This window comes from Pholis gunnellus, assembly GCF_910591455.1.
Source record: "Pholis gunnellus genome assembly, chromosome: 16".
In the NCBI taxonomy this organism is placed as follows: domain Eukaryota; kingdom Metazoa; phylum Chordata; class Actinopteri; order Perciformes; family Pholidae; genus Pholis; species Pholis gunnellus.
The window spans coordinates 22310676-22337106 of NC_136543.1; the positions used below are offsets into that span (position 1 = coordinate 22310676).

The following is a 26431-nucleotide window of genomic DNA, read 5'->3' on the forward strand; positions in this document are numbered from 1 at the left end:
CTGCTGCCGGGCTGAACACCTCGTTGTGTTTCATAATCTCATCGTCTGTGGCGACGAGTGAGAAGTGATTCTTTCTGTAATCACAAGCAGATCAAACATCTCATGAACCCTCAGTGAAAAAAGGCGCGTTGGATGTGCAGATCCGCCCGGTGTCCACAGCGAGTTCGCTGTTAGACGGTGCGTGATCCGTGGGCGGCCCGTATCCGGTGCGCATGGCCGAACTGAGTGCGACAGTACAGCGGATCTGCCGACCTGAGGGCGGATCCGCCCCGGAGTCGACTGCTATCTGGGTAGAGACAGTTTAGCTTCGACTCTGCTGGAAGCAATCAACAGAACGAGAAGCAACAACAACAGTGAGAACGTCGTCTGACCTCTTAGAGCTCCATTAAAACATGTTCCTTCATTAGCAAGAATACACATTGTAGTTTATTTTCATAAAGAAAGATATGAAGTCATTCATAACACATGGAACAAAGTTCTTCATTAAATCACAGCTCCCTGTAACGTTCAGGTTGAACTCAGCTGATCTGGAGTCAGTCTTCCTCACTGAATCAGACTGAAGGTTAAAAGTCTACAGACCTGCAACAAGCAGCAACTATTTTAACAATTGATTACAAAAGACTCAAACTGAATTTCGGACTCTTTTAGAGACCAAACAAGTGGAAATAGTCCATGTTATTATTATAACAAATCAAAATGTTTTATATATCTATGTATAAATATTTACAATACAATATGTTGAATATCTTTGTGAGGCGGTTTGTAGTCAGTGACAATGTGAACTGGAAGTCTCTTCCTGCTGATCCTGAGTCAGAGCTGAACCGCTCACAGCTTCACTTCCTGTCTCAGTGGCGGCATGTTGCGCCATGTGCCGCCTCATGTTCGATACCTGCGTGAAGTTCTTATCACAGACGGAGCAGCTGAAGGGTTTCTCTCGGGTCTCTCCCGTGTGCTGAGCCATGTGTCGCTTCAGGTTCCCTCCTTGTGTGAATCTGATGCTGCAGACAGAGCAGCTGAAGGGTTTCTCCCCCGAATGAGTTCTCAGGTGTTTCTTCAGAGCTCCGCTTGCAGCGAAGCCTTTAGCGCAAACGGAGCAACTAAACGGTTTCTCTCCCGTGTGAATTCTCATGTGAGCCTTCAGGTTGTGCTTGTGATTGAATGTGTTCCCACACTGGCGGCACCGAAACGGTTTCTCTCCCGCTTCCACCGAGTTCTCCTCCACTTGACTCTCGTCGAGCTCGGACTGCTCGCTGCCACACTTGTGTCGTCTGAACCCTGAAAGCCACGTGAACTTTTTGTCACAGATGTTGCAGCTGAACTGTTTCTGTCCCGTGTGGACGGCCGTGTGCTGAGTCATGTGGACCTTTTGTGTGAAACCTTTGGCGCAGAAGGGGCAGCTGAACGGTCTCTCTCCGGTGTGTAGCCTCTCGTGAGTCTTCAGATTCACCATCCGGCCAAATCTCTTCCCGCACTGAGAGCAGCTAAACGGTTTCTCTCCGGTATGACTCGTCATGTGACCCAGCAGCGACCTCTTACAGCCGAATGTTTTCCCACAGTGAGAGCAGCTAAATGGTCTCTCTCCGGTGTGGATCCTCACGTGAGTCTGCAGATGTTCTTTTCGGCCAAATATTTTCCCGCAGTCGGAGCAGCTGAATGGTTTCTTAACAGTGTTACATCCTGAGTTTAAACCCGGCTGAGGTCCTCTGCTCTCCGTCCTGTCAACATCACTGAACTCATGCTTGAATTCAGAGTCTCCAGTCTCCTCATCAGTATCTGGTTCTGGATGTCTATCTGGATCTAAGTTCCTGTCTGGTTCTGGTCCTCCACAGTCCTCTCCATCAGCTTCTGTTTCCATCTGTTCAGTTTGTCTTTGATGAAGCTGTGAGGACTGAGCTTCCTCTTCATCATCTTCACTCTTCACAGGAGTGAATGTGAACTTGGTGATATCAGCCTCCTCCAGACCTTGAAGCTGCTCTCCCTCCCGACCGGTCCAGAGTTTGTGGCTCTGAGACGATTCACAGCCACATTTGTGTCTCTTGAGCTGATAAAGCCACGTGAACCTCTTGTCACAGACTCTGCAGCTGAACCGGTTCTCCTTGGTGTGGACGGACATGTGTTGTGTCAGATGTCCTCCGTGTTTGAAGCTTTTACCGCAAACGGTGCAGCCGAACGGTCTCTCTCCGGTGTGAATCCTCCTGTGGATGTTCAGATTGTCCTTGCGGCTGAATGTCTTCCCACACTCTGAACAGCTGAATGATTTGTCTCTGGTGTCCGTCCCTCTGCTGTCCTCAGAGTGTCTCTGAGAGGACTCCGGGACACACTGATGACTCTTGAGCTGAGTGTACCAGGTGAATCTTTCTTCACAGAAACGACAGCTGAAGCGTTTCTCTCCCGTGTGGACTGACATGTGATATGTCAGATTTACTTTTTGAGTAAAACTTCTCCCGCAGAAGGAGCAGCTGAAGGGTTTCTCTCCGGTGTGAGTCCTCATGTGGATCTTCAGATGTGGGCTGCGGCCGAATATTTTGCCACATTCAGAGCAGCTGTATGTTTTCTTTTTACATCTCAGATCATCGACGGGGACTTCAATGATCTTCAGTGACTTTAAAACCAACTCAGGTTCTCCGTTCTCCGTCCGATCGTCATCACTGACTTCGGTCTTAAACTCTGAGGACTCAGAAGGATCAGAGTTCCAGACTGGTTCCTCCTGACTGGTCCAGAGTTCCTCCTGTTCCTCTTTAATGTGTGGGGGCTCTGGGTCCTCCTGGCCCAGAATGGAGCTCCACTCCTGCTGCTGAACCTCTTCTTTATCCTCCAACAGCTGCTGGATGTCTGCAGGAAACAGGAAACACACATTTCATCAAGGTCAGTCCACCATCAAGGTCAGTCCACCTTCAAGGTCAGTCCACCTTCAAGGTCAGTCCACCATCAAGGTCAGTCCACCTATCTAGAACCACCTACAGATGAACTGGAACCTCCTAAAGGAAAACTAGAACCACCTAAAAAGACCCAATGAATCTGTTCTCTAAATAAAGAATCCACGTTGTTCCTACCTGAACCTTCTTCCTCTTCATCATCTTCACTCTTCACAGGACTGAATGAGAACTTGATATCAGCCTCCTCCAGACCTTGAAGCTGTTCTCCCTCCTGACTGGTCCAGAGTTCCTCCTGGTCCTCTTTAATGTGTGGGGGCTCTGGGTCCTCCTGGTCCTCTTTAATGTGTGGGGGCTCTGGGTCCTCCTGGTTCAGACTGGAGCTCCAGTCCTGCTGCTCAGGGAAAACCTCTTCTTTAACCACCAACAGCTGCTGGACGTCTGCAGGAAACAGGAAACACACATTCTGAACCTTTAGTTGTCAGAAATGTTACTTTTCTAGTTCTACAGACAACAAATGACCCGTGAAGTCGTGACTATTGTTTACAGCTGCTGGACGTCTGCAGGAAACAGAATCAAAACAGACACATTTAATATTATATATAGATTAATATATCATATATAATATATATATTTATAGTAGGACGAATGCAGGAAATAGAATGAAAACAGGCACATTAGTACTACTTTAATATTAATTAATTTAAAGTGTTTGAATTCATTAAATGTTGAAACAATAATAACTATAATAATATTTTTTAATATAATATAAATATAATATATATACATAATATAATATATATATATTTTATATAATAATATATATAAAATAATACAATATATAATATAACATATATATAATATAACAATATAATATAATAATAATATAAAATAATACGACATATATATATAATAATATAATATATATATATAATATTAACCCAAACAGCCACAACATAAACCAGCTCCTTCTCATTAAAGCTAACGTTAGCTTAGCAACATTAGCTGAGCAGTAAACAAGAGAGAAAGCTAACCTGTTCTTCTTCGCGGCTTCATTTCGTGTAGCAGCCGTTTCCGATATCGGTCTCTGCTCCGTTAACCGACCGGAAGTCTCCCGGTTAGTTTCTTATCCCGTTATTTAGAGACAGGTGACGGTGTAGATATATCTATCTAACGGTTCACCGACCAAGCAGCTGGAGGAGCGGCTGACATGAACACGAGCACATCCGGGGGAGGACACATTTCAAAATAAAATCGCTCACTTATTACTGAACGGTCACGTTGTGTAGTTTCTGATATTAAAATGAATTATACTGTAGTTTCTCTCACTGCAGCTACGATTGTAATACATTGCATCATGACTTATTCAAATAAGTTTACATTTATTTCACTCATTAAAATTAGTTGTATTGAACAACTCTTACTGTGAAGGCCTGCAACGTTGCACCGGAAGCTCTCACACAAGATGGCGTTCAGTTTAGAAAATGTCTGATGTTCATTTCATTAATTTTAGTTAATTTATTGTTGCTGCATCGCCTGAAACTAATAGTAAATATATTATAAATATTTATATTGTAATAAATAAAATCTGATAAATCCCAAACTCTAAATAAATGATTATTATTATAAACCAAATCTAATGAATCCTAAACTAATTATAAATGATTATTATTATAAATAAACAGTCAACACGTCAACAGTCAACATGCAGTGCCTCTAGCAGTGCCTCTAGCAAGCCTCTTCAAGCGACGTCTGATCCTTTGTCTTCACGGTTTCACTCGCGCTAACGTTACCGGTTGACCCGTCCTCCCTCTCTTGGTGTTCCAACACGTTTCCTGCCGAGGTGATGAGTGAGTTGCTCGTGTTACCACCAGCGGCAACAACAGCGGCTCGACAAACTTTGCAATATATCGTCTTTCGGACGTCGGGTTTTTTAAAACCAACACACTTGTGAACAGCAGACACAGCTCCTCTCTCTCCACAGACTCTATTCTCTCCGTCTCTCTGTTCCTCCTGCATCGCTCTGTATTATATATATTATATTTATGTTCTGTAACCTCACTGTCCTCGTCGAGCATCTCTCTGCTCAGACGGCGGCTGTAGCGTCTTTTATCGCACTCGGAGGAGTTGCACCGACGACGTTCGATTCCCGAGTTAAACGTCGGACTCTTGTTACAAATGTCTCAAACCGAACGGCCACGACAACAAAGGGAGACGCATTCAATGAAGCAGTTTAACAATTATTAATTAGGTTTAAAGTAACATAGAAGACAAACTAACACTGACATGTGAAGTCAGTAGTTTCAGCAGTGTGAGTGAGCGGGTAGAGTGTCTATGCAGCGTTGTATCGTGTAGAAACCAAACAAAACCAAAACGTCTGTCTCAAGGAGGAGAACGCGACCCACTGAATCCAGAGGGTTTCCCACGGGGCGCTCCGCTCACCGCGGGGCGCTCCGCTCTCACCGCGGGGCGCTCCGCTCTCACCGCGGGGCGCTCCGCTCTCACCGCGGGGCGCTCCGCTCACCACGGACCACGGGGCGCTCCGCTCACAGGGCTCATGGTCTCAGGTGTGTCCACTCTGCCTGACGACCCTCTGCCACCTCCAACACCTGTGAGGAGAGCAGCCAAACGAACAGGCAGAGAGCGTCGTCACACAAAGGCCAAATCCCAACGTCCCCCCTAAACCCTGAACCCTCGAGGACTCACTGAGGTCAGCTGGTGAGGCTGTGAGGGCTGAGATGGTGTGAATATGAACGGGACAACACTTTGCTGCAACACATCACGTTACCATGACAACAACAATACATGTGATGTATAATTATGTGTATTTATTGTGTACTTTGTACTCCCTGATGTTAAGTCTTCAGGCTCTTTCCTCACGAGATGAAGTAACTTCATTTAATCTATTTACTCGTTTTTGTCAAAACAGCTTCAATGACTGAATCTAATATTTGATGAATGAATGAATAAATATTCTGACTTCATGTTTATGTTTTGTTCATCGTTAACCCTTAATGTTTCAGAGTAATAACACTCCGGGCTGAACACACTGAGCTCCTCTTTGTTTACGTCTCCATGCGTCCACTGGTTACCTCGTGTTTAACGTCACATTGCAATGATTTGTGGGTAATTCCCTGAGGCGCTGACTTACGGAAAGGGTTCATAAAGGGCTCAAAATGTCTGCGAGAGGCTCAAACACTCGATGATTTGACAGTTCTGACGCGTCCCTGTTTCCGGTTTTTCTTTCCACAAACCGGAAGTTCAAGGTTCAAACCCGACTGAGGTTCTCTGGTCTCCTCAAAATCCTCACAGTTGACTTCAATCTCAGAAAAGTCTCCAGTCTCTTCATCAGTGTCTGGTTCTGGATGTCTATCTGGATCTGAGTTCCTGTCTGGTTCTGGTCCTCCACAGTCCTCTCCATCACCTTCTGTTTCCATCTGTTCAGCTTGTCTTTGATGAAGCTGAGGTTTCTCTTCATCTTCGTACTCTCAGCGCCGGGATTTCAGCCGCTTCTTCTCCTTTTTCCACCCGCAGCAGAACGTCTTCGGTGGCGCACATTTTGCTCCTTTTTCTGCGGACAAAGAGAGCCAGCGGGGCCGCGAACACACACGGAGCTCCGCGTCAACGACGGTTCGCTTTGAGGAGCGAAGCGAACAGCGAACTCTGCTGGACCGGAGGGCGAACAACAAGGAGTCTGATACTGAAGTACAAGTAGTACTACTAGTGGTGAATTAATGTTATTAATACAAGTAATAATCACAATATTACTAATAACGATGTACGATTTTTATTGACAATGACAAGCAGAATATTACTATTAGAAGTAACTATATTATGAATAATAGTGTAATATTAATAACAATGACAATCATGAGTTATTTTCTACTGAACACCTTAAACTGAATGAAGACAAATTCAGAGCAAAATAAACGTTTAATGTAACATTCAGTTTGTTCATTATTAATAACGACGATTGTTGCTGCTGTCGGGTCTGAAAGAGTTAATTTAAACCACAGGAAGTAAAACCTCAAATTATCAACATGAATCTACAAACATGTTGTGATTCAGCCTGATATTAAGAGACACGGACACACCGGTGTGTGTGATGCTCGATGCTGATCACAGATCAATATATAAATGGATCCTCGGACTCTGGATCCAGGACTTGAAACCTGTCTGAACAGTCAGGTGACCACGTTGTCTGTTCTTGTTACAGGAACAGCAAATAAATAAAATATATAAATAAATATTCAGTCCAAATATGAGTTCAGTGTTAATTCTTTTTAATATCTGATCCTGGAAATGTTACATGAACAACAAATCTGTAGGAGGAGAGCTAACGTTAGCTAGTTAACGCTAGCTGGTAATGGTTAACCAGTTAACGTTAGCTGGTAAAGGTTAACCGGTTAACGTTAGCTGGTAAAGGTTAACCGGTTAACGTTAGCTGGTAATGGTTAACCGGTTAACGTTAGCTGGTAATGGTTAACCAGTTAACGTTAGCTGGTAAAGGTTAACCGGTTAACGCTAGCTGGTAATGGTTAACCGGTTAACGTTAGCTGGTAAAGGTTAACCTGTTAACGTTAGCTGGTAAAGGTTAACCAGTTAACATTAGCTGGTAATGGTTAACCAGTTAACGTTAGCTGGTAATGGTTAACCAGTTAACGTTAGCTGGTAATGGTTAACCAGTTAACGTTAGCTGGTAAAGGTTAACCGGTTAACGCTAGCTGGTAATGGTTAACTGGTTAACATTAGCTGGTAATGGTTAACCAGTTAACGTTAGCTGGTAAAGGTTAACCGGTTAACATTAGCTGGTAATGGTTAACCAGTTAACGTTAGCTGGTAAAGGTTAACCGGTTAACGCTAGCTGGTAATGGTTAACCGGTTAACGTTAGCTGGTAATGGTTAACCGGTTAACGTTAGCTGGTAAAGGTTAACCGGTTAACGCTAGCTGGTAATGGTTAACCGGTTAACGTTAGCTGGTAATGGTTAACCAGTTAACGTTAGCTGGTAAAGGTTAACCAGTTAACGTTAGCTGGTAAAGGTTAACCAGTTAACGTTAGCTGGTAAAGGTTAACCAGTTAACGTTAGCTGGTAAAGGTTAACCAGTTAACGTTAGCTGGTAAAGGTTAACCAGTTAACGTTAGCTGGTAATGGTTAACCAGTTAACGTTAGCTGGTAATGGTTAACCAGTTAACGTTAGCTGGTAATGGTTAACCAGTTAACGTTAGCTGGTAAAGGTTAACCAGTTAACGTTAGCTGGTAATGGTTAACCAGTTAACGTTAGCTGGTAAAGGTTAGGTTGTTATGGTTAGCTAATTTAAGTTAGCCAGTTAACTAGTTATGTTAGCAGTCGGTTAGCATCAAAGTGACCAGCTCGTCTATCGACAGCACGAAGCTAACGGAGGTTACATTCAGATCCAATATGGTGCGTTCAGGGTCTACTCAGTGAAACAGTAGAAGGTAAATTATCACGCTCTCATGATGTCACACATGTACCTTCTTGTAAAATGTAGTTTTCAGTGAGAAACTTGAACAAATCCGGTTGTTTGAAGATGTTTCCACATTAATATAAAATAAACATGAGATACATTTAAGCTGTTAACTTCCTGATACTCCAAATTGATTAATATACATAAATAACTACTAATGCCCCTTTATGTTTAATCAAAGCGTATTTTTCAATAAATACAATAATTTATTTCTGTGTTTTTCTGCAAATCACCACTAAAGATGACCACAAAGTAAAAGTTTAACATTTTGTTCAAATCTCTGTTGATTTTATTTATTATTTTAAAGACCCACGTTTTCCATTCCACTAGGTTGGATAAAGAAGCCGTCCATGTCCAGAAGTGTCAATTTCACTTCACATCCCACAATGCATAGCTCTGCTGGCTACAGGAGCCCGTTTAGCACAGACCTGCAGTTCAGGTCCGATGGGGGTTGGATCCACAAACTAAATGGACCTCCTCAGAATCACAACGTTCAGCACGAGTTCTGCTTTCAGACCTGGTCTGACGTCTGGACCGAATGGGTCCTGACAAAGTCTCGGGTTAAGGTCGATGACCTTCCTCAGCAGCCATTGAGGTACATCTGTACCGGATCAACTGGACTTGTGATCTGGTCTCAGGTTTCTAACTACCACACCACATGTGTTGTGTTCTACATCATCAATGAATGTATTTCTGATCATTTCAAATCACTTCATCTATAACAATCATGGCTACACGTCTTCTGACTGGAGGACCATCACGATGTGTTCAAAGGTTCAATTTCCTGTTCTACTTTGGTTGAATGGGAATCTGGGTCGGCCCCTCCGCCACCGTCGACCCCCCCTCCACCGTCGGCCCCTCCGCCACCGTCGACCCCCCCCTCCACCGTCGGCCCCCCCTCCACCGTCGGCCCCCCCGCCGTCGGCCCCCCCTCCACCGTCGGCCCCGCCGCCACCGTCGGCCCCGCCGCTGTGCAGCTTCATGTGTCTCTTCAAATGTCCTGTAACAGTAAAACATTTCCCACAGACGGAGCAGCTGAATGGTTTCTCCCCGGTGTGGACCCTCATGTGGATCTTCAGGCTCCCCTTCTGGGCACAACTTTTCCCGCACACGTTGCAGCTGAAGGGTTTCTCACCCGTGTGGACCCTCATGTGTTTGGTCAAGTCTCCTTTTTCGGCACAGCACTTCCCACAGAAGGGACAGCTGAAGGGTTTCTCTCCCGTGTGGACCCTCATGTGTTTCTTCAGGTCTGTTTTCTGAGCACACCCTTTGCCACAGATGGAGCAGCTGAAGGGTTTCTCTCCCGTGTGGTACTTCATGTGTCTGTTGAGGTGTTCTTTTACGTGAAAGCTTTTGCTACACAGCGAGCAGGTGAAGGGTTTCTCTCCGGTGTGGATCCTCATGTGTCGGGTCATGTTCCCTCGTCCGCTGAAGTTCTTCCCACAGAACAAGCAGCTGTACGGCTGCTCTCCGGTGTGACACCTCATGTGAGCCGTCAACGAGCCGCTGTCTTTGAACGTCTTATCACAGCCGGTACACGGGAACGGCCTCTCGCCCGTGTGGTCTCTGACGTGTCTGTTCAAGTTGCCCTTCAGGCTAAAACTTTTCCCACAATAGGAGCATGGAAACGGTCTCTCTTTGGCTGAAGAGCCGACATCGCTCTCAGAGACTTCGCTGTGTTTCTGAGCCTCGACACCCGACTGGGCTTCGTTGGTTTGTGACCAATCAGAGTCGTCGGTTTCAGAAGAGTCCAGAGAATCGTCTTCATTAACTGGTTGTGAATGTGGATCTGAGTTCCATGCTGGTTCTGGTCCTCCACAGTCCTCTCCATCAGCTTCTGTTTCCATCTGTTCAGTTTGTCTTTGATGAAGCTGTGAGGACTGAGCTTCCTCTTCATCATCTTCACTCTTCACAGGAGTGAATGACAACTTGATATCAGCCTCCTCCAGACCTTGAAGCTGCTCTCCCTCCTGACTGGTCCAGAGTTCCTCCTGTTCCTCTTTAATGTGTGGGGGTTCTGGGTCCTCCTGGTCCAGACTGGAGCTCCAGTCCTGCTGCTCTTTATCCTCCAACTGCTGCTGGATGTCTGCAGGAAACAGGAAACACACACATTAGTGTTAATGTTCTACCAGCTGCTGCACCGACACCGTGCTGCTTTGGTCCGTTTAGAAGCTGCAGGATGGAAACGAGGTCGACTTCAAACTAAATCAGAAGCAAAACAAAATGCTGAAGGTAGAGCTATTATAGAAGTGAAACACTAATACTAAAGCTTAAAGATAATGCTATTACTGAAGCTAAAGCAACACTTAAGCTATGGCTAATACTGAAGCTAAAGCTAATACTGAAGCTAAAGCTAATACTGAAGCTAAAGCGAATACTGAAGCTAAAGCTAATACTGAAGCTAAAGCGAATACTGAAGCTAAAGCGAATACTGAAGCTAAAGCGAATACTGAAGCTAAAGCGAATACTGAAGCTAAAGCTAATACTGAAGCTAAAGCGAATACTGAAGCTAAAGCGAATACTGAAGCTAAAGCTAATACTGAAGCTAAAGCGAATACTGAAGCTAAAGCTAATACTGAAGCTAAAGCTAATACTGAAGCTAAAGTGAATACTGGAGCTAAAACTCATACTGGAGCTAAAACTAATACTGAAGCTAAAGCTAATACTGAAGCTAAAGTGAATACTGAAGCTAAAGCTAATACTGAAGCTAAAGCTAATACTGAAGCTAAAGCGAATACTGAAGCTAAAGTGAATACTGAAGCTAAAGTGAATACTGGAGCTAAAGTGAATACTGAAGCTAAAGTGAATACTGAAGCTAAAGTGAATACTGAAGCTAAAGTGAATACTGAAGCTAAAGTGAATACTGGAGCTAAAGTGAATACTGAAGCTAAAGTGAATACTGAAGCTAAAGTGAATACTGAAGCTAAAGTGAAGCTAAAGCTAATACTGAAGCTAAAACTAATACTGAAGCTAAAACTCATGCTGTAACTTAATCAATAATTCAGCTAGATAGATAATACATGAAGCTAAAGTATTAGCTTTGTCTTAATCGTGTAGCATTAACGGTTAAAATGTGTGGTGTAGTATCAGCTTCGTAGTATTAGTGATTTATAATTAGCAATGAAGTATACGTTTTGTATCATTAGCGGTGAAGTATTAGCTTTGTAGTATTTATGGTATAGTATGTTCTATCACATAGTTTTTAGATAGAACTTGTATTGCTTAAACCTAAACCCGATCACAGCGAGCAGAGAAAGTACATTCAGTACGTTCACTAGTTCACCTCTTCAGCAGCTATACGCGAAATATTACAGAGAAAACATGACAAACGTAGGACAGCAGCAGCTCCACTAACGCAGGCGTGAGCTCTTCATTATGTTTGATAAGCGACCAGTGAAGACTAATGGAGGGATAAAGTAAAGCTGCTGTGAAGTGAGTCGACTCCGGACGGCTCGGTTACTGAAGAACATCGCTCTGGTGTTCTGTGGGTGTTCGTTACGTCCTCGTCGTGAGGTTCTGTGGAGTCTCAGTCACTGAGCAGCCGTTCGGTGTTGAGTTTTACCACAAAGCTCATTTCCTGCACTTCGGTCTGTGAGGACGGACGTGGTTCCCGGGACGTCCTGAGACAGGAACCTGTGTTCAGTACCAGTGTTTGAACCCCACGAACTAATTCACCTTTTAATCATCAGTAGAGTACATTCTGAGTCACATCATTCTGATTGGACCGGCACAGTGTTCTGTGTTGAACTGCAGCTCATGTAAAGAGAAGATCAAAGAGTCTGGGGATCGATGAGCAGATGAGCACTAAGACTACAAAACCGTCTGTTTCTGATCAGAGAATAAAGTAAAATATGACCAACGCTGTCCGGGACCCCGGTGCTGCCATGAGAACAAATAATTATGATAAATGTCATTTTAGATGATGTCAGTGTGGTTTGATGCTGCTGGATCATATAAAGACATGCGACTGGTCATTGTGTTGATGACATTGATTTGTCTTCATGCGTTGTCTGTTAATGACCGAGCATCCCGTCGTGTGTGGATTCATGGATCCGTTTTCTTTTACAAAGCAAGAATTATGGTCTGGAGAAACGGATTGTGTGGCTTCAGCCCCGTCGGTAGGGAACAGCTGCTTCCACGCTGCGGGGAGAGTCTGTAGGTTTTCCTGCTGTGCTAATGTAGCATAGCATGCCTCATCACCAGAGTAACGCTGGTCCTCCGTGGCGGCGTGTCAGGCAGCACGCGGCCGGGTTGCCAGGTTGAGCTCAGTGGCTTCACCGAAAGAACAGATTTCCTACAATTTAAGCTTCTGCATTTCCAAACGCACTCGTATGATTCAAACGTGTTGTTGGGTTGGTAAGCCTCGTACGAACGGTTTCATATGAAGACGTGATGCTACAGCCCTAGAAACACAACAACCGTAGCTGTGGCTCATCAGTAGGTCAGGAGGTCAGGAGGTCATGAGGTCATGAGGTCAGGAGGTCAGGAGGTTCAGCTGTAGCACAGAAGGTCCAGAGATACAAAGCACACTAGATACGAGACTCCACTCACACACACACCAGATGTATTCTAACAAAACGAAGGTTTGAGAAAGTTACCACAGCTAACTGTTAGAAAGGAAAGATGTTTGGACACCGATCAGTGTTTGTTAGATGACATCACTGTCCCCCGTACATTCATGAGAGAGAGAAGTTATTATGGGACAGAAACACTGCTGCTGTCTGCTGGTCTGGTCTGTGGTGGAGAGAGCGTCCCATGCAGGTTATCATCCCTTCATAAGAACTCAAATACAGTGAGTGTGATGTTTTAAACACTTCTGTTATACATCAAATACTCATCAATCATGACATCATGAGCCCTGCACATTAAACATCTCTGTATTCAGATGAGCTGGTGACATCAGAGAACATAAAGCACGGCAACATGAAAGGTCGTTTTTGGGTTATTATGTGAATTAAAGGACAGTACGATCCATCACAGCAGGGGGTCAATCCTGCAGCAGCATGGGACCGAGTTCCTCCCTGAGGAGCAACAGAGTTCCTCCCTGAGGAGCAGACAGAGTTCCTCCCTGAGGAGCAGACCGAGTTCCTCTCTGAGGAGCAGACCGAGTTCCTCCCTGAGGAGCAACAGAGTTCCTCCCTGAGGAGCAGACCGAGTTCCTCCCTGAGGAGCAACAGAGTTCCTCCCTGAGGAGCAACAGAGTTCCTCCCTGAGGAGCAGACAGAGTTCCTCCCTGAGGAGCAGACAGAGTTCCTCCCTGAGGAGCAGACCGAGTTCCTCCCTGAGGAGCAGACCGAGTTCCTCCCTGAGGAGCAGACCGAGTTCCTCTCTGAGGAGCAGAGAGAGTTCCTCTCTGAGGAGCAGAGAGAGTTCCTCCCTGAGGAGCAGACAGTGTTCATGTCTGCTCCTCAGAGAGAGTTCCTCTCTGAGGAGCAGACAGAGTTCCTTTCTGAGGAGCAGAGAGAGTTCCTCCCTGAGGAGCAGACCGAGTTCCTCTCTGAGGAGCAGACAGAGTTCCTCCCTGAGGAGCAGAGAGAGTTCATGTCTGCGTGGTGCTGATGTTGATGATCACAGCTGCTTATCTGGAAACATTCACTAAACAGCTTCTTTAGTTTCCTTGATGAAGGAATCAATTCAACAGTTGACTCTGAGTGTTTATTATGGTATGTATATGATAGATGACTGAGTGTTTATTATGGTATGTATATGATAGATGACTGAGTGTTTATTATGGTATGTATATGATAGATGACTGAGTGTTTATTATGGTATGTATATGATAGATGACTGAGTGTTTATTATGGTATGTATATGATAGATGACTGAGTGTTTATTATGGTATGTATATGATAGAGTTTCTTACATTGTTGAAGTTGTTTGCTTCTTGTTGATGGAAGTCACAGACTCTCCTCATCTCAGGAGACGTGTTCATGCTAACGTTCGCTAGCTCGCTACAACATGGAGTCACAAAACAGCTGAGGCTTTAACGTATGGATGATGTCATGGATGATGTCATGGATGATGTGCATAAACCATTGTGGGTAATACATGTTGGTGTTTGGATAAATTGTAATTACTTGAATGGCCAAAGGGGGGAATTGTTGTGGCGATCTGTCATCTTGTTCTTTTAGAGAGAACTCGTATCTCTGAAACCAGCGAGCAGCTATCAGACCTCCTGTCATCATGTAATAATGTCATCATGTCATCATGTAATAATGTCATCATGTAATAATGTCATCATGTCATGTCATCATGTAATCATGTCATCATGTTATAATGTCATCATGTCATCATGTAATAATGTCATCATGTAATAATGTCATCATGTAATCATGTCATCATGTCATCATGTCATCATGTAATAATGTCATCATGTAATAATGTCATCATGTAATAATGTCATCATGTAATAATGTCATCATGTCATGTCATCATGTCATGTCATCATGTAATAATGTCATCATGTAATAATGTCATCATGTAATAATGTCATCATGTCATGTCATCATGTCATGTCATCATGTCATCATGTAATAATGTCATCATGTCGTCATGTAATAATGTCTTGTCATCATGTCATCATGTCATGTCATCATGTCATCATGTAATAATGTCATCATGTAATAATGTCATCATGTCGTCATGTAATAATGTCTTGTCATCATGTCATCATGTCATGTCATCATGTCATCATGTAATAATGTCATCATGTCATGTCATCATGTAATAATGTCATCATGTCATCAGTACATTCAGTACGTTCACTAGTTCACCTGCTCAGCAGCTATACGTGAAATATTACAGAGAAAACATGATAAACTTAGGACAGTAGCAGCTCCACTAACGCAGTCATGAGTCAGTCTCTTTATTATGTTTGTTTACCACAGAAGAAGAAACTAAAGCACGCGCAGCTGGAGACCAGCGGGAGGTTCTACCACGTGTCCAGTGCGAGCGCGTGAGTCACTCAACGGGGAACGTGGGAGACAAATGCGCGTCTAGAAGATATTTGTGTAAAATCAATCGTATCCATAAAATGAAATGTATCCATGTACATTCACACTGTAGCATTGTCACGTGTTGTTCACGTCACTGAGGAGGAGAGCGGCCTGAAGACAGAGGAGGAGGCAGATAAACGAGGAGGAGGAGACCTCCACCTGAGGGTTAAGGGACCTCCACCTGAGGGTTAAGGGACCTCCACCTGAGGGTTAAGGGACCTCCACCGAAGGGTTAAGGGACCTCCACCTGAGGGTTAAGGGACCTCCACCGAAGGGACTGCAGGTAACCTCCGGTGTGACCTGTCCCAGGTACACGGAGTGACTTGTCTAGGTGACATTAGCTTCGTAGTAGTAGTAGTATAGTATTCGTGGAATAGTAGTATTGGTGTAGTATTAGCTTTGTAGTATTAGCACAGCTCCCATGAGTTGTGGTAGTTAGCAGCTAACAGAGGTAGTTTATTTAATATGAATAAATATCTGTTTATAGATGTTTTGGTCTTCAGTGTGTCTCAGAGATTTGACACAATGTTTCCGTTCAGGAGAACTGTTAGCTAACGCTAGCTAGCCCAAGCTAACCCTAGCTAGCCCTAGCTAACGCTAGCATGTCTCCGGGCCTCTCCTCGGGACCCACCTGCTCGGTGCAGCTTGACTTCCGGCTTCAGCACGGCATCGAGCAGCCTCCTCTGGCTCTGGATCTCCCGCTCTGACCGCTCGGCTCTGTCTTCGTACTCCGCCACGGTTTCCTCAAACAGACCGACAATCTCCTCCGCAGCCGCCGTTAGCCGCTCGGTGAGCAGCGCTCTCAGCGCCGGGATTTCAGCCGCTTCTTCTCCTTTTTCCACCCGCAGCAGAACGTCTTCGGCGGCGGCGCCGAGCCGCTCGTGTACCGACACCCGCAGCAGCCGCACGGCGCACATTTTGCTCCTTTTTCTGCGGACAAAGAGAGCCAGCGGGGCCGCGACACACGTACGGAGTTCCGCGTCAACGACGGTTCGCTTTGAGGAGAGCGAAGCGGCGGAAGCGAACAGCGAACTCTGCTGGACCGGAGGGCGAACAACAAGGAGTGCTCTGATATGAAATGTTATAATAGTCGTAATTTACATATACATGAAATGTAACTTCTGCATTTAACCCATCGCTAGCTCATTGGGAGCAGTTAGGGGTTTAGTGTCTTGCTCAGGGACACTTCGGCACAGGACTCATAGCAGCCAAACATCAAGTACAGATACAGTTACTTCATGGGGCTTTTATTTTGAAAGGGTGGGACTGGGTGGGTGAGAGAGGAGACAGACAGACAGCACGTCACTGGTTGCCATGGTGAGGACAGCTAAACTTCTTCCTCCTTTTCAAAATGAAAGATGAGAGTCGAACGCGCTGGTGTGTTTTATGTTTGTGGTGTTAAAATGTTCCTCTGAGAGGTGGTGAGGTTGAACATGGAGTCTGATGGAGCAGCTGGTGGAGTTCATGTCGCTCTGCGGCTCTTTGAGCCACATGTGTAAATCTTCATGTTCGTTTTGACCAAAAAGGTGAATAAAGAGTAAACATTGTGGGAATGGTGCAGATGCTCATCCAGGCTCTGGTCATCTCCCACCTGGACTACGTCGGCCATCAGACCTCTGCAGCTCGTCTGGTGTTCAATCGCCCCAAGTTCTCCCACAACCTCCCTTCTCCGTTCTCGACACTGGCTCCCTGTAAGAGCTCGCATCCAGGTTCAGACTCTGGTGCTAGCCTACAGGTTCAGACTCTGGTGCTAGTCTACAGGTTCAGACTCTGGTGCTAGTCTACAGGTTCAGACTCTGGTGCTAGTCTACAGGTTCAGACTCTGGTGCTAGTCTACAGGTTCAGACTCTGGTGCTAGTCTACAGGTTCAGACTCTGGTGCTAGCCTACAGGTTCAGACTCTGGTGCTAGCCTACAGGTCCAGACTCTGGTGCTAGCCTACAGGTTCAGACTCTGGTGCTAGCCTACAGGTTCAGTCTCTGGTGCTAGTCTACAGGTTCAGACTCTGGTGCTAGTCTACAGGTTCAGACTCTGGTGCTAGCCTACAGGTCCAGACTCTGGTGCTAGTCTACAGGTTCAGACTCTGGTGCTAGTCTACAGGTTCAGACTCTGGTGCTAGTCTACAGGTTCAGACTCTGGTGCTAGTCTACAGGTTCAGACTCTGGTGCTAGTCTACAGGTTCAGACTCTGGTGCTAGTCTACAGGTTCAGACTCTGGTGCTAGCCTACAGGTTCAGACTCTGGTGCTAGCCTACAGGTTCAGTCTCTGGTGCTAGTCTACAGGTTCAGACTCTGGTGCTAGTCTACAGGTTCAGACTCTGGTGCTAGCCTACAGGTCCAGACTCTGGTGCTAGTCTACAGGTTCAGACTCTGGTGCTAGTCTACAGGTTCAGACTCTGGTGCTAGCCTACAGGTTCAGACTCTGGTGCTAGTCTACAGGTTCAGACTCTGGTGCTAGTCTACAGGTTCAGACTCTGGTGCTAGCCTACAGGTTCAGACTCTGGTGCTAGCCTACAGGTTCAGTCTCTGGTGCTAGTCTACAGGTTCAGACTCTGGTGCTAGTCTACAGGTTCAGACTCTGGTGCTAGCCTACAGGTCCAGACTCTGGTGCTAGTCTACAGGTTCAGACTCTGGTGCTAGCCTACAGGTCCAGACTCTGGTGCTAGTCTACAGGTTCAGACTCTGGTGCTAGTCTACAGGTTCAGACTCTGGTGCTAGTCTACAGGTTCAGACTCTGGTGCTAGCCTACAGGTTCAGACTCTGGTGCTAGCCTACAGGTTCAGACTCTGGTGCTAGCCTACAGGTTCAGACTCTGGTGCTAGCCTACAGGTCCAGACTCTGGTGCTAGTCTACAGGTTCAGACTCTGGTGCTAGTCTACAGGTTCAGACTCTGGTGCTAGCCTACAGGTTCAGACTCTGGTGCTAGTCTACAGGTTCAGACTCTGGTGCTAGCCTACAGGTTCAGACTCTGGTGCTAGTCTACAAGTTCAGACTCTGGTGCTAGCCTACAGGTTCAGACTCTGGTGCTAGCCTACAGGTCCAGACTCTGGTGCTAGTCTACAGGTTCAGACTCTGGTGCTAGCCTACAGGTTCAGACTCTGGTGCTAGTCTACAGGTTCAGACTCTGGTGCTAGCCTACAGGTTCAGACTCTGGTGCTAGTCTACAGGTTCAGACTCTGGTGCTAGCCTACAGGTTCAGACTCTGGTGCTAGCCTACAGGGCAGTGAAAGGAACAGCTCCTTCCTGTCTCCAGGTCATGGTCTAGCCCTACACCCCCCCGACCACTCCGCTCTGCTGCCTCGGGGCGATCGGTTCCCCGTCGCTCAGAGGTCCCTGTGGCCGATGGACCCGGTCTCTGTTCTCTGTCCTGGCCCCACGATGGTGGAATGAACTCCCCACTGACGTCAGGACAGCAGAGTCGCTGCCCATCTTCCATCAGGCTGAAGACTCACCTCTTCATGAAGCTCTACCCTGAGCCTTCCTCTCAGCACTGGTTGTGTTCATGCTAGTGTGTTTCTGTACGTCTGCTCTGGTTTCTGCTCTGAGATGTTTAAAGGAGATGAACTCATGACTTCTGGTGACGAGTCGTTCTCTTGAACACACTGACTGTAAGTCGCTTTGGATGAAATGCTGAATGACTGGAATGTGATGGAAGCAATTTGTTTGGAAAAATCACAGAACACTTTTCCTGCTCTGCTCCACTCTGACCGTGATGTCATCACTCTGACCGTGATGTCATCACTCTAGCACGGAACGTTCCGCGCAATACACACCCATTATAACATGTTCCTGAAACTTGATCTGTGACTTCATGTAAACTGTGCTCGCTGTCAGAACGCTCATTCGGCTCAATAACGTGCAGCGTTTTGTCTACGTTTTAAACTTTGAATCATGTTTCTACGTTAAAGTACGACGACTCAACGTGGGCCCAAAAGTTACGTGTTTTTTTTAGCTCTCTTCACGCTGAAACCCCATCAAGTGAATGGAGACATTTTGTGCTGTTTTTCGGGAAACCCGCCGGGCGAATCTCTGAGAAACGTCACTGCACACCATCACCGGTCAGGCCGCATGTTGGGATGTATTCTTCAGGTGTTGCTGCGTGAGACGAGTTATTAAACCCGCGGGATCATAGTCAGAGTGCCACAAAGCCACAATGAACTATGAGCTCAATAACTGATAAACAATTAATAACAGAGAAAAACAACAGATCTGAAGCAGCTGATGTGTTCAGCATCCGTTACCATGGTGATCTACCAGGTAAGAGGTGAACATCCGTCGTAGGACTGAAACCAGAGTTAACCCTGAAGTCCTCCACGACCACCAAACCTGCTCCGTGGAACTGGTCTGAGGCTAACGTTGCAGCTTCATACGGATGATTCGTGGGAACCACGAGTCTCTAGAACTATAAACTACATAAAGAGAGGGTTAGGGTTAGGGTTAGGCTAACCCTAACCCTAACCCTAACCCTTAGGCAGGAAGAAGAAGTCCGTCTGTGGAGCTCAGACCTGGTTTAAGGTCTTCAAAGGTCCAGAACAAGAAGGTCCAACTTACGCTGTGATTTAGTTCATTAATGTCTGAATCAGCCAACAGCTGACTGTCAAATGAAATAAATACATTGAATAATATCTCAACAATATTTATGTATTAATTATAAATAATATATAATTAATAATAAATGTTTACTTTGAACTGAAAGAAGAAATCCTGACTCTTCACTTTAACAGACTTTATTCATAAACCACCAAATAAACCTCTGAAGCAGCCGTTACACTGAGACGTCCTCAGAGTCACATGACATCGTGTTGAATTAGTTGTATTATTGAACAGTAAATATTGATGGAAGAGGTTTAAACTTGGATATATTTTAATCTGCACACATTTCGATGCTCAGCTTCCAGTTTCTTTAACCAATTACGTCTTTGAACAGCGTTTAGTTAGAACATCTACTAAACTAAAGAACGTCAGTTAGTGAAGCATCCAAGACCATTCAGCTGTATAGAGTAGTCTCTCACACACACACACACACACACACACATATATATGTATATACATTATATATATGTGTGTGTGTATACATGCAGCTGGACGGAGGTCACAGCTGGATGAAGTCGGTGTGAACTCCTTCCTGGCGGTTCAGGGTCGGCGTCCCCTCGGAGACCCTTACGGCTCGTTCTCCGGCGTGGATCTTCATGTGAGAGTCCACCGAGCGTTTCTCCTGGTAGCTCTTCCCACAGACGCTGCAGCTGTAGGGTTTCTCACCCGTGTGGGTCAGCATGTGTCTCTTCAGGTCAATCTTCTGGACGAAGCCTTTGCTGCACAGCTGGCAGCTGAACGGTTTCTCCTTCTTGTGGAACCTCTCGTGCGTCTCCAGAGAAATCTTCTGGCGGAATCGCTTCCCACAGAGGCTGCAGATGAACGGTTTCTCGCCAGTGTGGATCCTCATGTGGGAGTCCAGGTTGCCGATCTGCCGGAAGTTCTTCCCGCAGACCCTACAGGTGTACGGTTTCTCCCCGGTGTGGATCCTCTTGTGCACGTCCAGATGCTGGCTCATGGTGAATGTTTTGCTGCAGATGTCACAGGAGTAAATCCTGGGCTTCCCTCCCGTGTGGCTCTTGATGTGTCTCTTCAGGACGGTGTTTTCAATGAAAGTCTTCCCGCAGAACTCGCAGATGTACGGCCTCTCGCCGGCGTGCAGCTTCATGTGTCTCTCTAGAGAGCCCTTCCTGGGGAAGTCTTTGCCGCAGTCTTTGCAGCTGAAGGGTTTCTGGCCGGTGTGTGTCCTCATGTGGATCTCCATGTCCCTGAAGCTGATCCCGCAGATGTCACACATCCTGTTGGTTTCTCTATGGCTCTGGATGTGAATCTGCAGACTCTCTGAGGACTCTGACTGCTCTCCGCAGACGCCACAGCGACATTCGGGATCGTTTAAATGAGTCTCTGCGTGCCGCACAAAGTTACCTTTATTGTGAAAGGCGTTCCCGCAGACCTTGCAACAGTGAGAAGGAGTCAGACTCGATTTCCTGCGTCTGCTCCTGGCGGTGGGCACGTCGGTGGACTCGTGGCTCCGGACGTGTTGCCTCAGCTCGGCACTCTTGCTGAAGCTTTTGCCACAGACTTTGCAGCTGAACGGCGTCTGTCCGTTGTGGACCTTCATGTGTCGCTCCAGAGAGCCGGTGTGGCTGAACTCTTTGTGACACACGGTGCACCTGAACGGCTTCTCCGCCGTGTGGATCCTCATGTGTGTCACCATGTTACCCTTCTGGTTGAAGCCTTTTCCGCAGATGTGGCAGCTAAATGGTTTCTCTCCGGTGTGCAGCCTCAGGTGCGTCTCCTGTGCGCGAATGGAGGGGAACTTCTTGCTGCAGATGTGGCAGGTCCTGCTGCTGTCGCGGTGCGTTTGGAGGTGCAGCCTCAGACCGTCGCTGGACTCCGAACGCTCGCCACACAGACCGCAAACACACTCCGCCTCCTTTAAGTGTTTCTCCACGTGTTTCATCAAAAAGCCTTTTCTGTTGAATGACTTCCCGCACACTCTGCAGCAGTGAGGGGGCGCCTCTTCGTCGCTCTCGTCCTCTTCCTCCTTGCCGGCCAGATCGTCCGGAGAGTCCGGTTGGCGGTCTGGTTCGGAAACACGGTCTGGTCTGGAGGAAGTGCTGGGCAGAGGGTCCTGCAGTTGGTCTAGGTCGTCCTGCTTCAGATGTCCATCAGAGAGACGAAACTCTGAAAGAAAGAAACAGTTTAAATCTTCTCTGACACTTTGATGTTTCATTAAAACCTTAAACCAGAAGGAACTGCTCATCGTAGCAATCGTTCTGTCACAGGTTCTCCGTCACAGGTTTCGGGTTTAGGTTCACTTCCCTTCTGGAAGAATCATCCGATTTTAGTTGAGGAGCAGCGGCTCTACTCGGAATTTATCGGAGACGCCGACGAGGGAAGCGAGCAGGAGCTCGTTAATCTGCGTCGACGGGGATTCAGAGCTGCGCTCCCGTCAATTCACCTGGCGAACGTCCGCTCTCTGGCCAACAAGATGAGCTGCTGCTCCTCAACAGACTAAACAGACTTCAGCAGATCCTCCGCCCTGTGCTTCACTGAAACCCGGATCGGTGAGCACATCCCGGACAGCGCACCTCATCTGCCGGGCTTCCAACTCCTCCGAGCGGACCGCGGAACGGCGCTGACGGGAAACACGAGGGAGACGGAATCTGCTTCTACATGAACGAGGGTCGGTGTTCAGATGTCACCGTGTTGAAGGAATCATGCAGCCCTCACTTAGAAACACCTTCCATAGACTTTAACCTGTTTATTCCCTGCTGGAGTTTCCCTCGTTCATTGTGGTGTCGACGTCCTCAGGCCTGTGAGTGAGGAGCTCCAACACCTGCTGAGCACCAACACCAGACTCCTGCTCAGTGTTCTTCTTCAACAGAGCAAAGCTCAGCGAGAACCCAAATACATAACGCATGTTAAGAGCAGCACCAGAGACACCACCGCGCTGGACCACTGCTCCACTGGACTAAAGGATGCAGATCACTCAGTCCCTCGTGCAGCTCTGGGACTCTCATCACTGTCTGGTTCATCTCCTCCAGACCTACAGGCAGAAACTAAAATCCTCAAAGCCTGCGGTGAAGACTGTGAGGAGACGGACCAACGAGGCAAAGCTGGAGCTTCAGTCCTGCTTTGCTGCTCTGATTGGAGTGTTTGTGAGGCTGCTGCTACAGACCTGGACCAGCTCACTGACTCTGTGACATCACACGTGTCAAAGAGGACAAAAACCTTCTGCACATTCAACAATGAACCTGCTTCACTGCCAGACTCAGGCAGCTTCGTCGGGCCAAGGAGGAGGCCTACAGAAGTGGGGACAGGATCCTGTAGAACCAGGAGATCAGGGGAGCAAAGAGGAGCTCCACTGAAGAGCTGGAGAAAAGGTTCTCAGCCAACGAGCCCTCGTCAGTGTGGAGAGGCCTGCAGGTCCTCACCAGCTACAGGAGCCCCCCCCCCCCACTGAGGACAGTCACCAACTGGCTGACGTCCTGAATGTGAACTGCAGGTTTGATAAGCCCACTCTCACCCCCCCCCACCTGCTCCATCATCAAACAACCTCCTACACCTCCTGCCTCCTCCTCACCGCTCCCATCCGACCCACCACCAGCACTGAGGGTCTGTGAAGAGGATGTGAGTCGGCTCTTCCACAGACAGAAGATCAGGAAGGCTCCGGGTCCAGACGGTGTCCCCCTCCCTCCTGAAAGTCTGTGCTGACCAGCTGGTCCTCATCTTCACGCAGATCTTCAACCGATCACTGGAGCTGTGTGAAGTCCAGAAATCCTCCATCACAGGATGAAGTGACTACAGGCCCGTCGCCCTGACGCCTGTGGTCATGACATCCTTTGAGAGGCTGGTGTTGACCCACCTGAAGAACATCACAGGGCCCCTGCTGGACCCCCTGCTTGACCCCCTGCTGGACCCCCTGCAGTCTGCTTACCGTGCAAACAGGTCTGTGGATGATGCAGTCCGCATGGGACTGCACCACACGCTGCAACACCTCGACTCCACAGGGACATATGAAGGGTTCAACACCATCATCCCATAATACTCCAACCCAAACTCCCCCAGCTCACTGTGCCGGCCTCCACCTGTCAGTGGATCACTAACGTCCTGACTGACAGGACGCAGCAGGTGAGGCTGGGAAAAACCACATCCAGCACCCGGACCATCAGCACCGGACCCCCCTGGGATGTGGTCTCCCCCCACTGCCCCCCTCCCTCTACACCAGGGGGGCCCAATACGTCGATGGAGGTAGTGCCGGTAGATCGCGTGCCATTCAGAATAAATGTGATGTCCTCGTGGCATTTGCCACTTGATTGACGTACAGTGCAGCCAGTGTGAGCTCACGTCTTTCCTAACACACGGGTCACTACGTATCAACAACGTGAGCTACTCAGTTAGCCTTCCAATTTATTTCTACTAAAGAAGCTAAAGCTGCAGCGCCATGATTTGGGGAACTTCCTGCACATTTCAGGAAGATATTGAGGTTGATTCCCTCGCATTAAAAATTGCAACGCTGCTTCACCTGAACTGGTCTGGAGGATGAGACTCTGACACTACAGGCTCATGGACAGTTTAGTTCCCAAACATGAGGAAATGTGCCGCCTTCCTGACTGCATTATTCGGCTCTATACTTATTTATGTGAGTAATATTAAGTCCAAACACCGTTCCACCATGACTGATGATCAGAGAAGTCTGCTTGAGGCCGGCGACCAGCAGCTGCTGTCCGGACGATGCAACTCTCATCAGAGTGAGGTGATGACCAACAATGTACAGAACTGTGTTGTACCATAAGGGCTCATGCAGTTATGCAGGTGCGCCAAGATATATTATAAATATACAGTATACTCAGTATATATATATATAAATAAATATTTAGCATTTTTAATGTAGGTAGATCATTTTGACTCGGTCATTTTAAAAGTGATCTACACCAACGAGGACCTCAGAGGACCCGTCTGCTACAGACAGCTGGTCCTCTGGTGTGGTCACAACAACCTGGAGCTGAACACACAATCTCCCAGGACCTGAAGTGGACCTGAAGTGGACCTGAAGTGGACCTGAAGTGGACCTGAAGTGGACCCCCAACATCAACACCATCAGGAAAGAGGCCCAGCAGAGGTTGAACTTCCTGCTCCAGCTCAGGAAGTTCAACACTGCCTCAGGAGCTGCTGGTCCTGTTCTACTGAGTCTGTTCTCTGCTCCTCCATCACGGTCTGGTTTGGATCGGCCACCAAACAGGACCGGAACAGACTACAACGGACCGTCAGGTCTGCAGAGAGGATCATTGGTTCCAGCCTGCCCCCCATCCTGGACTTGTTCACCTCCAGAGTCAGGAGACGGGCTGAAAGATCACTGCAGACCTTCACACCCTGGACACAAGCTGTTCACCTCCTCCCTCTGGAGGAGCTACAGAGCTCTGTACACCAAAACCACCAAATCCACCAAAACCACCAAAACCACCAGACCAGGACCAGCTTCTCTCTGCGTCACTCTGATGAACAATGAATCAGTCACGCTGCACCATCACCTCCATTCCACTGACACTGTTGTTCATAGGTTAATGTTGGAAAGCGTGTTTAGTTGCGTTTTAAACGGCTCCATGTGTGACGAGCAGCACAGCTGAGGATGTTCTCTGCCAACGCAAACAGCTGATTCTGCTGTTGACTGGTTTGGTGGTTTGGATGATTGAAGTCTATCAGCAACAAGGAAGAAACAATATCGGCAATTTTACAATTTATTCATTTAACAAACGAACAGCACGCCCAAGCTGATCCCACTGAACACTTGTGGGATCAGCTTGGACTGTTCGTGCCAGAGTGACCAACACAGCCACGGTAGCTGAATGCATCCCACAGCAGTGTGAGCAGCATGAGGAGGAGGAGGAGGAGGAGGAGGAGGAGGAGGAGGAGACAGGCTGGTGAGGCTGTGTGTGGTTCTTTCACAGCTACTGAGGCTCCTGTTTGTTAAATGAATAAATTGTCTCGTTTCTTCTTGTTACTGACAGACTTCAATCCACCAAACCAGAGTCAGCAGATCATCAGCTGTTTGCAGAGGTTCATCACTCATGAGCCCGTTTAAAGGAACTAGACGTGTGAGATTTATTACTAAGAAGCATCGTTACAACAGAGAAATAATCTGCCAAACACTAATTTCCGAACTTTTTGTTCTTTGTTTATTATATATTTATATTATTATAACCGACTACATCCGGGACACGAACCTCTGTCGGCGGGCTCCTCCGGTTCTCTCTCGGCCGCTCTAGAGGCTCCTAACGCGGTGAAGATGAGCTCCACGGCCGCGGTGATCCGCTCCGCGACGCGCTGCTTCAGCTCCACGTCCGTCTGTCGCTCCTTCAGCAGACAGAAGATCTCCTCCGCGGCCACAGACAGGTGCTCGTGGATCGCTGCCCGCAGGCTCCGGTTGTCCCGCAGGCTCCGGTTTTCGCTGCTCTTCGACCGTTTTTTTGACATTTTTAGCGGAACTTTCACCGAACAAAGAGGAGCATGTAAACAACGAGAGTACACTTCCGGGTT

The 26431-nt window shown here is 47.2% G+C and overlaps 2 protein-coding genes across 2 annotated transcripts; both read right to left on the reverse strand.

Annotated features, from left to right (window-relative positions):
* Positions 1–766: 766 nt before the first annotated feature.
* LOC306708518 (uncharacterized protein) lies at positions 767–16283 on the reverse strand (the record flags this gene model as incomplete). The annotated part of the gene is made up of 6 exons (XM_079176360.1): positions 15989–16283; positions 9249–10448; positions 5424–5482; positions 3054–3201; positions 1871–2832; positions 767–1660 (listed from the first exon to the last, which is right to left on the reverse strand). Exons 1-6 carry the CDS (start codon positions 16272–16274, stop codon positions 767–769), a joined length of 3549 nt encoding a protein of 1182 aa, XP_079032486.1. The 5' UTR covers positions 16275–16283.
* A 3904-nt stretch (positions 16284–20187) lies between these two features.
* LOC306708659 (uncharacterized protein) lies at positions 20188–26431 on the reverse strand. The gene is made up of 2 exons (XM_079176546.1): positions 26119–26431; positions 20188–22075 (listed from the first exon to the last, which is right to left on the reverse strand). Exons 1-2 carry the CDS (start codon positions 26366–26368, stop codon positions 20448–20450), a joined length of 1878 nt encoding a protein of 625 aa, XP_079032672.1. The 5' UTR covers positions 26369–26431; the 3' UTR covers positions 20188–20447.

Bases quoted from the DNA above. Each gene is read 5' to 3' on its own strand.
- LOC306708659 (XM_079176546.1), bottom strand. From the start codon at position 26,368: ATGTCAAAAAAACGGTCGAAGAGCAGCGAAAACCGGAGCCTGCGGGAC. The intron at 22,076-26,118 runs GTTCGTGTCCCG...TCTTTCTTTCAG, and splicing joins GGAGGAGCCCGCCGACAGAG to AGTTTCGTCTCTCTGATGGA.